This window comes from Pezoporus flaviventris, unplaced genomic scaffold (genome assembly GCF_033815535.1).
Source record: "Pezoporus flaviventris isolate CSIRO_AGI_PZ_B2104156 unplaced genomic scaffold, CSIRO_AGI_Pfla_v1 ptg000016l, whole genome shotgun sequence".
Lineage (NCBI taxonomy): Eukaryota > Metazoa > Chordata > Aves > Psittaciformes > Psittacidae > Pezoporus > Pezoporus flaviventris.
In genome coordinates this window covers 10,112,443-10,123,390 of record NW_026892564.1, presented here as the reverse complement: position 1 = coordinate 10,123,390, position 10,948 = coordinate 10,112,443, and the positions used below count along the sequence as shown (strand labels likewise).

Sequence of the window (10,948 nt, the reverse complement as noted above, 5' to 3'; positions counted from 1 at the left end):
ATTGGCAGTAGCTGCACACGCTCCTATGTCTGTACAAGCCATTTATATCTGGTTCAGTAGATTGATAGAGGGACCACATATAGATTATATATTACTATACATGCTAACAAGCCTCCTGGAAACCTGGGGCATCACAAAGACATGTCTGCAGTGGCACACTGTATCAAAAAGAAGTAATAACTCATCTCCATTAACCTTAAATTATCCCAAACATTGTTTTCCCCAGATAATGGAGATCTAACTATATGTATTATTTATGAACAGAAGGAGTAAAGCTTGTCTTTTACTGTGTTTAGCCTATGTGTATATATCAGTCTTCATTAAAGTTACTCTGTTGTCAGGTGTACTATTCTGTTCTCCTCCTCCCAGAGTTAAGCTCTGTCCTCCATAGCTACAATACCGGGGAAGTTGACAGAGCAAGGACTAAGATGGGGTGTTAATGGGGAGAGCTTAATTTTAGGATGTGAGATGGTGACAAAATCTGAAATACAAAATCTGGGTGACAGCCATGCTGAGCTTGCAGACAGGGAAGGTGGGGGAGCAGGGAGGAAAAACAGCAGGGGGAAGATGAAATTGGCTCAGGACAGCCTCTGGTTCAGAAATGGAAGATCTCAGCCTCATTAAAAAAGCCCAAACTGTTGAGTGATAGATTCATTTTGGGTTTAGAGACATTTAACCCTCAACCCCTATCACTCCTGTATACATTTCCTAGTAAAGGAAACAAACCTGTTTTTCAAGCTAAGAGATGCTGGCTGGTATTAGCAATACATAACTCTGCTATCAGTATTTAAAGATATTTCTCCTCCTTTATCAGAGTCCTAATGCTTTGAGAACACAGTGACTCAAATTCTGAGCCACACAGCAGCTCTGAAGGAGCATGGTGTCCCACTTTTGTCATATGCTGCAAAATGTCACCATGTAAGAAGATACATATTTAATTTCACAACTCTCAGTTCCTGTCTGTTGCCATCTTTTATATGTACCAACAGTGAATTGGCTGGAGTTGGGAAAGTGTCTGGGAGGGGGCACAGCTGGGATGGCTGACCCGAATTGACTGAAGGGATATTCTATGCCATATAACACTGTGTTCAGAAATAAGCAAGCAAACAAACAAAACAACAACCACACACGCACACAACAAAACCTGCCATAGAGGAAGAAGAAATGTGGGGGGCTGGCTTCCAGGGTGTCCACTGCTCAGAGACTGTCTAGGCACCAGTCTGCCTTTGGGGAGTATGAGTGATTGCCTGTACATCACTGGTGGGGTTTGTTTGCTTGTTTCCTGCCTCCTCTTTCCACACACATTAAACTGTCTTTATCCTGACCCATGAATATTCTCACTTTTCTTCCTCTTTTCTACCCCATCCTGTTGGGAAGAGGGGAGTGAGTGAGTGGCTGTGTGGGTGCTTGGCTGCTGACACGGGTCAGCACACCGCATTATTCTGCTCTAAAAAGGAGTCTGTTGGGGAGATGTGAACAAAGCGTTTCTCGTCCGTGATTCCCTCAGAGAGTATTTTCATCTGTAATCAGTCTCCCCACGAACAGCTGGCAGTGTGTGACATGCAGGACCTAATGTGTGCTGAATGTGGCCTTGCCACCAGCCCCAGCCCCCACAGGAATGCATGTGCAGAAGCGATAGCTGGGACCTGCAGCCAGGTGTTCAAAGGTGTTCCTTAGATGAACATGGAGTGACAGCTACAACCTCATTCCCATAGAGATGTACAGGTTGGGACTGTGGCAAAGGGCCTGAGCTTGATGGACAGGTGATAGTTAAGGGCAGTGTGAAGAAGAGGGTGGTGGTGGTGGTGGGTCTGAGCAGGGACACTGTTGGGCACCTGAGGCAACATGCATGGGACATCGGCTCCCAACTCCTGGCTGTGAAACCCAGTGTGGGTACTGGGCACCCAGCACGAGACAGCACCAACTTTCACAGCATCCAACTCAGCTGGGGACTTGGGTTACAGGAAATTAATTATGAACTGCTGAAGCTTGATAGCACATAGCACAAGGATGTGATCACAGGACAAACCCATCAGTAAGTGCAGCATACTTAAATTGTGGTTCTCAGCCAAACATACCCCTCCAATAACTCCATGTACAACAAAAGTGACTATTGATACTGTAGTAAAAGTTCAGTTATTTCTCATAGCATTTTGGATAAGAGTAACAGCCGTAACAGCAATGCTATTTTAATGAAAAGCAGAAAATATATCCAAAACTGTCCAAAATCCATAGTGATTGCTACGGATGGGATGTTGGGAGCCAATAGAACAAAAACAAAGAAGCCCAAAAGACAGGACAGAAGCTTACCCACCACAGTTGAAGAAAGAAGAAAGAAAAGAGACAAAGCTGCCACAGCTCTGATGTGAACTTGTAGCTTAATTTCCTCATTCTCGCAGCAGTGCTGGTGAAATGTGACTCATTTCCTGCAACAAAGCCATATTCAATTACCATGGCTAAGATAAGTCCAGCCCACAAGCCATCCAAGCAAAATGCTGCTGTGGGGCTAAAACCACCTCTGAAGCATTCTGCTCTTAAAGCTGAACAGACCAGAGGCTGAGAATCATGACAAGCAGATTTTCTGCTTGTGTGCTGGCTTTACTGCACTTCTGTCGTTCCTCTGACTCATACGGACCACAGACATTGCCTGATGTTGGAGATGCAGAGTTTATTAAGGAATGTGTGCAAACCCATAACAGATTCCGGTCCGGGGTGAATCCATCGGCCAGCAACATGCTCTACATGGTAAGGAGATCTTCACGACTTATACGCAAGTGTGTAGCATTTTGACTGTGCTTACACTTCTCAAAGCAACCTCCTGGGATCGTAGAGCTCATAGAGCATAGAACCATAGATCACAGAGCATAAAAAGCAGCGCTGCTTCTTTTTAAAGCAGAGAAAAAGGCTCTGATTATCAGGTGGCTTTATGCGCTCGGGTTTGTGTATAATTTTTCCTGGATTAATTTCCTCATTTGAAACCCAAGATTTCAACCCTCAGTGTTTTGTGCTGTGAAAAGCCTTGACAGCCCATGGTGTAATTTGTGTGCAGACTTAAGCACAACCTTTCATACTTGAGTCAGCATGGGCACAGACTGTTGCCAAAAAGTCTCTCGGAGAGCTTTCTTTAAGCTTTCTTTGCAAAGCTCTCACAGGCTGAGCCAATGGAGCAGCTGTTTCTAGGTACTGGGGCTGCAGGGGAAGCCAAAAAGCAACATACATCAGGAGCAAGTGATGCTGGAGGCACCAGGTCCCACATTGCTCTACATCCCTGCCTTCTCCCTGTCCACATCAGGAGGCAGTATCTGCAGCCACCATGCAAAAAATAGCCTGTTGTAATTCAAAATACACCCAAAAGTGGCCACCTCTCATGTCAGATGGCTCATGACACTTGCCTCCCTGTCGGGTGGCACATGGAAAAGCCAGCAAGGAGGAAGCTGTATGCATAAAGCTAGGCTTATGGCTGAGAAGCCCAGCTCTGATTTGTGAGATGTTCCAATAGCTTGGGAGTTGCCTCTTGCAACATCCATCACCTTTTGTGCTTTGACTGGGTAATACATGAGATTTCTGTGTTTCTCCTTGGAATAATCACAGATCTCTCAGATGGACCATAGCAATTGTCCCTGCCCATGGCAGGGGGCTTGGAAGCAGATGATCTTCAAGGTTGCTTCTAACCCAAACCATTCCATGGTTCTATGATTCTGTGGCTGTCCTAATTCTTATCTCTTTCATTTTGTTCCTCTTCCTTGCTATCTCGCATGGTCACCACCAGAAGAGGACATAACCACATCTGTAATTAGCAACACCCCAACCAAAGTTAAAGCTCATTTACCATTTCTGGTTGTCAAACACTAACAAAGAAGTGCCCACTGGGGAGGGGTAACTGAGCAGTGAGCAAGCTCCAGTTACAAGCCTGACAGGAAACAATTCAGTTTCTTTTCTAGATGTATCTTTTACTTCAGCTTTCTTCTGCTGGGCATTCTGAACTCCCAGTACATATAGCTCCACACTCAGTTTTCTGGAATGCTTTACTAGCCCTGTACTAACAAAATCTTGCTAGGATGTAAGGATGTATTAAAAAAGCAATAGTCATATTTTTAAATTATGCCTAATTTTTCCTTTTGAAAAATTAAAGAACTGAAATCTGAAAAAAATAGCAAGAAAAAAAAGCTTCAACAAATGAAGATTATTACAAATAAAATAAGAAATCATGGTAAGTTTCCTTTAAACTGCAATCCCCCCCAATCTTAAGTATGACCTCTCCCAGGAAGAATTTAACGTGAAGAAAGCAGCATAATACATGATAAAATCTGTTATGAAAGTAAAAGCATTGGAATTGAAAACAGCAGATTTCTTCATTTTTGAGTGGCCTTTAGCACTTCAAAAATGAAAAGATGTCTCTCTTTCACAGGGAACTTCTGTCTGCTGCCGCCGATAACTGTCCACCTAGATATATAAAAATGAAGCCTTTCCATGTGAACTCAAAGCATTTCTGTCTTTTGGAAAAACAGTTTTTAAAAGAAAATACAGGACAGAAACTCCTTTAACTGCAAGTAACAAAGCCCAACCATCTGTATTCGTAATACATTTATTATGAGAATGCTGATCTTTTTTTTACCCCAGTGTGACCCCTTTCCCATTCACCCAAAGCATTGCTTAGGTCTGTTCCAAGGCTCATCAAAATCAGCACAAAGAGTCTCATCAGTTTCATTAGGGCTTCACTACAGTCTCCTTTGAGAGATGCCTCACATCACTTTTCACACATTCAATTTTCCCTACCTAATTCAAGAGGGAACTCACCTGAGCTATACAACCAAAACTGAGAAATAATTTATTAGGAGAAAAAACTGTAATTATTATTTTCTTAAATAGCAATGATATCTGTATGCAAACGTCCCTGTTCTGTGCATCAGTTTAGTCCTATCTTTTTGCATAAATGAAGTTTCATAAGCAAATAGTTAAAGATCACCCTGAAATATCAGTTTCTGCATGCTGCTTTTTCAACTCTCAGCCACTTTAAGCATTCGCTCAGAAAAGTACACTTAAAGTTACTAACTTACCTTTAAAATTATTATTAACTAATAATAACTAACTTTTCCTTAGTCATTGTTACTGATCCATTCAAAGCAATTTCCCTAGTCATTCTATTGTTTGCAGCAGCAAGAGAGATATTTTGATCCATATAGAAAAGGAGAAATATAAAAGGTGTCTTTTAAAAACAAAGTCCAATCTAAAATAGTTCAGCACTGCTGAACAACTTCATTTACAAGACACACATTGCAACAAGGGCTACAGACATGTAGAAAATTGCATTTTCCAGGAGACGCAATTCTGTATTTGCTCAATCAAGTTGTGTGTACAAGAAAACACAGCAAAACCAGACACCACCTCCAATGCAAACAAAAGACTTACATAATTCAATTGCTTAAATAAGCACTTTCTGTAGGATTGAATAGCAAGTGAATTAGTCATTCCACAAATATGAATTAATCACTAACATTTGAAGACACTGAACACAAAGATGCAAACCAAGGGGTTGAGTTTAAACTGTCTCAAAAATCCACGTGTGCTTGTGAACTGACCTGAAAGCAGTAGCCTGAATGCATGAGGCTGCATGAGACTCCAGTCTGACTGGTGGTAAGCATACACCTGAATCTCCAGATTTCCTGTAAATTCATTGTTTAAATTACATTAACATTCCCTCATGGTCAGCACAGCCTGGAAATGCACATTGCACCCCAAAAACTGTGTTTGACTGACAAACAGTTCTTGGCATCCAACAAACCAGACAGCTAAGATCACCCACCACCCCAAAAACTTCTGCAAGTTTAATGAGTAAGTTCAAATCAGAAATTAACTACAAGACAATCTGGCATGTAGCTCTGGAAGTCTCAGCAGAGACAAAACAAAATGAACCCGAAGCATACATGCTACTGAGACCCATCTTCTCCTGAAAGCTGCTCTGAATTGCCACACTGCTAAGGTACTGAATGATTTTCAGTTGTCTTTTTTTGCAGAGTTAGGATCCAGACTTGGCAAAGACTGCAAAAGCTTGGGCAAAGAAGTGCCTGTTTGAACATAATACGTACCTGAAAGAGCCAGGGCAGGCTCACCCCAAATTTAGCCCCGTTGGAGAAAACCTCTGGACTGGCTCACTTTCTATTTTTACTGTGCAAGGAGCCATCACCTCTTGGTACAATGAGGTCAGTGCCTACACTTATGCCACCAATAAATGCAGAGGAGCGTGCGGCCACTATACACAGGTAGGCATTGCCTTTCTCTATCTAAACCAGGAACCAGTGTTGCCATTTTGACAAAGAAACTCTCTGTTGAAGAGGCAATGAATTGTTTTCCGTGTGCTGTAGTCTTGTGTTAAATCTGATATTCTCACAAGATACTCTCACGTCCCCATTTTAGGGAGGAAAAGAGTCACTGTATTATTATTTTCAATATGACAGTTGTATTTTCTTTCCAGGAAGAAAACAGGTCAGCCATCAAGCAGTCAGATTTACCCAAGCAGTGTCCAAACAACAGGCAACAGCAATGGCTTTGGGCTGCAATGCACGGGGGAATGAAGTCCCAGCTCTGGCAGGCAGCCTTTACATGCCAAGGGCTGGGGAAATACCAGCACGTAGAATGCTCTGCAAGCATCACATGCACATTTTTCCCAACCATGATTCCCAAAGAAAGAGGACAAGTGAGGGAGAGGAGTGCCCTGCCATGCAACCCTGCAATCGCTAACCATGGCTATGGGAAAACAGGACAGCTTGCAACAGTGGCTCTAGGGATTAGATTTTTACCTGAGGCTATTTAATACTTTCTGCAGAGACACACATACACATTTAGTACTTGAAGAGGTGAGCTGAAGCTAGTGGGGAGGCTGAACAACACATGCACGTACTTGTATGCAGAGAATGTATGTGGATGCAGGATGTGTGAGAGGTGACAGTATGTTGCTTTTAACCTTGCTCACAAGGACAAGGCAAGATTGAGCATCTGGAAACTCCTGTGAAAGGCAGCTTACCTGGCACTAAGGCACAGGGCTGTTTACCATGTTGTTTGTAGAGGAGCAGCCCAAGTGCTTGCATGGGTACCATAAACACTTGCCCAGCATATGCCTCAGCTGGTAGCTGCTTGGGACGGGGAGGGTCAATCACGGTCCTCAGGGATGCAGGTGTCTATGGCTGATATCAAGGACAGCCTCTGCTCTGCCACTGCACTGAGAACACCCTCAGGAGCCTGAGGATTGTTCCTTTTTCCCAGAGCTGGCACCAAAAAGGCACAAACAGAAAGGCCAGGCCTCCCCTTTGAGTCAGTGGAGACATGAGCGTGTGCCTTCGTCTCTTTGTGCTGCCAGGATCTCTCTACATCTCTCCATAGTCAGTCACTGCTGCTGTTGATCACCCTCAGGTACTGCTGTGCCCTCGTCTCCCCTCTGCTTCATGGGGTTTTTGTCTCCAGGACTGCAATATTTGGTTGCACTGTAATCTTTGAGTTGGGTATAGGATGCTGGATTGAACTGCACAGCTTCTGGTAGACAGAGGATTGCTAGATGATGCCTCTAGATTATCTTAGTCATTGGTGTGATGCTGAAACGCAGGTCTACAGCCCTGATATGCAGCTCCTCCTGCTCCTCCCATAACATCAGTGTCTTCCACCAATTTGCGTATATGTCCCCACTGGATTTAGCACAGGGGCAATCAGCTCTCTTTGGGGCTATAGCAGATCACATAGCCTTTCTGCAGAGATTTGATCTGATCTCCCCCAGCAGGAAAGACAGAAAGCTAATGGATTACCTTGAAGCAAAGGAGATGAACTTCACCTTCTCCTTTGGAAGAAAGGAAAACTGCCTGTTACAGTTATTCTTCCTTTCAGACTCATTTTAACAATATCTAGCAAATAGGGCAAAACAATCAGGCATTTTTTAGAACAAGCTGTGATTTCGAGATCCACCACTGCTGCTTTTCCCCATGAAGCCTGCCCAAGGAGTGCTCCTCAGCTGATTCACTGTGATACAGAGGAAGGCAAGTCATTTCCTTAAAGCTTCAGATGCTGAAGCAAAGCCTTTGTGACCAGTGTACCCATCTGTCTTTGCAGATTGTTTGGGCTACAAGCTACAAGGTTGGCTGTGCTGTCCACTTCTGTCCCAGGGTGACGTACTCCTCCATAACCAGTGCAGCACACTTCATCTGCAACTACGGGCCAGCGTAAGGTTTTCATTACAAATACCATTTCACAGGGCTTGGGTCCTGCCCCTTCCCTCCCACAACATGCAACTTTATTAGATCAGTCCATCTATTTGTGTCTTTTGTGGTACGAAATGGTCCTCAAAATAGAGAAAGAGGTACACCTCTGTCCAACCAGCTTTTTCTTTGCTGGTTGAGGGCCATATATTTGAGCCAAAAAGCAGTGGCACTGGTAGAAAGGGTTAAATACAAGATGCTGACATGAAAATACTGAAGTGATCAGTTGAAAATGAATCTCTTGTTCTTGAGTGCCAAGATGGCGTCAGACAGATTGTACCAGCTAAGGTGAAAGCCAAATGTCTGAAAACATTTCCACATGTGACTGCAGAATGAAGCCTCTGGGTCAATGGTTTGGATACATATTGAAGAGTGCAATGCTTGCAGCTGCTATCTTAGCAGCTGAGGGCTGGGGATTCTCAAGGCAAAATCTTATCCAGAGGTCCTTCATATCCATAGTCATCAGGCTACCCAGCCAGGGTGGTAGCTGGTGCCACTCATGCTGCTGGCAGAGGGGGGAAGCAGGGGAAGACGTGCCTCTCTCGTAAAAACATTTACCAACAAATGGATGAAATCAATACCTATGAAAGATTCTCCAGCACCAGAAATTCCTCTTCAAGGCTGAATACTCACATACACAGGTAACTAAACCTGCTTTTGTTCCCATAGCCAGAGTCAGCTCTGAGAGCCTGCAGTCTCTACACATAAATTACCCAGCTTTTAGTCTATTTTAACCCCCAGGTTCGCAATACTGCTGTGTCCAGGTTCTGAAAAGACAGGGTGCCCCCATTACACTTAACCTCTTCTGCTTCACTGCACGTCTTGTGCAGTCAGACAGGGACCATACAAAAAACCATCTCTGTATCAACACAAGTTAAGCAAAATCCAGGTTAAAACTAATTAGTGGTAGGTGTTCACACTTTTCTCCCAAGGGCAGTTTGAGAGCAGTGTTTCTTTGTAGTGGGAATTACCCAGTGCGCCCATACAAGACAGGAGCAGCATGCAGTGACTGCAATGGCGAGCAGTGCATTAACCAGCTGTGTCATAAGTAGAAGACAACCAGCCCTCCTCCCCAAGCACACGTAGAAAGGGAAAGAGCACACAAAAAGATACTGGCAGGAGGCAGGCACAGTGCCCTCTTGATCCTAAAGATAGCCTGGAAAACTGCAGTCAGAAGCCAAGTGAGCAGTGATGCACAAAGAAAGGGGAGAATGCTGGCAAGAGCCTCTTTTCTACCCCAGGGAGTGACAGGATGGGGTATGCTTTTTGGGTGCTGGAGAGTATGTTACAGGAGATAGAGTAGCTGCAGTTTAAGAACTCTGCAAAAAGTTACTGCCTGCAGATATGGGAAGCACAGAAGGGGGTACACATCCCCTCCTACAGGCTCCAGGTTATTATGTGGTGCATGAGCTGTGGCTTGAGCTGGTGCAAGTCCAGGCAAGCCTTTCCTTGCTGTGCCACTGTGGGAGGGGAGAGCTGCCATGGCACTGGCAAAGCTGCTCGCTCCAGTGAACATCAGGCTGGCCATCTGCTTTCCCCTAAGCACCAGGAGAGAGCCAGGCTGACATGCCCTTCATGGGGACACCGTGCTCAGCCTGAGTCCCTAGCAGCCCACCTGAATCTCAACAGCTTGGCTCTGCAATGGCTGGATGGAGTCAGGAGGGGAGAAGACCTTCTGTAATACCCACAAGGACAAGGCACTGTGCTGTGGACATCTGATGGGGAGAGCCGAGGGTAGGTTAGAGTCACACATTTCCTAGTAGTTGACCTCAGATGAACTAACAGAGTGGGAAGGTGACGTTAAAACACCAGCACTGCAGGAATGAGGGGGAGTCTCTGACACATGGGGCTGTTGAATGTTAGCTGCAGGTTGAGGATCTTACATACATCTTACACTGGGCAAAAGGCAGGGATCCTGGGAAGCACGCCCTGGGGAGTGAGTCTTCTCTAGGCCAGACAGTGGTGGGAGAAGTCAGCATAGTGTGATCAAGTGCTTCTCAGCAAAGCCTGGAAGCCATTGGAGGCTCTCACAAAGTCACTGGGTTTTTCCTTCTTCCTGGAAATAAGCACAGCTCCCGTAACTGTTTTGTGAGGCCATCCTGATGTTCACATTTCATTGCCTGTTTAGGCTCAAATTGGTTTTAATGTGTATGTTTGCTTACGTTCACTTCTTTTCTCTCTCCAGGAAATGCAGAGCGTGACAAAGTCATTAGTAAGTACTACCAGAGTTACTACTTCTAAATGTTGTCCTTGGTACAGTTATACTTGAAAACAAGTAACTTGTTTTGTCTATAGGTGATTCCAAGTGGTATCCAGAGTGGGACAGATCTCCATGTGATGAGTACTGCATCGTCATTATTGCTTTAAGGCCGTTACTTCTTATACTGACAATTCTGGCCACCTGGCTCCTACCAAAATACTGGTCTGTAATACCTGCCAGTGAGTGACACAGGCAGAAGACCACAAGAGTACGTGGGTCAACTCATCCCTTCCATGCACATTACCAGCAGCACAAAGATTGGTAGAGACATTGTTTGCCTCCAAAGGTGATTCAGAGGTACAGAAATACCACCTTTACTGCAGGCAGCAGCTGGGAGAGCTGATAAGCAGCTTTCTCACTGCTCAGAGCCAGTAACTGGTTTTAAATCACTCATGTATTTAGTGGAGTGGTGTGAACAGGACCCGATAGCTGGGGGAGCACGCTGCCC

At 44.6% G+C, this 10,948-nt stretch overlaps 1 protein-coding gene across 1 annotated transcript; it reads left to right on the top strand.

Annotated features, from left to right (window-relative positions):
• Positions 1-2,409: 2,409 nt before the first annotated feature.
• GLIPR1 (GLI pathogenesis related 1) lies at positions 2,410-10,948 on the top strand. The gene is given in 6 exon segments (XM_061454752.1): positions 2,410-2,745; positions 6,015-6,260; positions 8,095-8,204; positions 9,202-9,284; positions 10,426-10,452; positions 10,536-10,948. Coding segments are annotated over 6 exon segments (798 nt in total). The 5' UTR covers positions 2,410-2,565; the 3' UTR covers positions 10,688-10,948.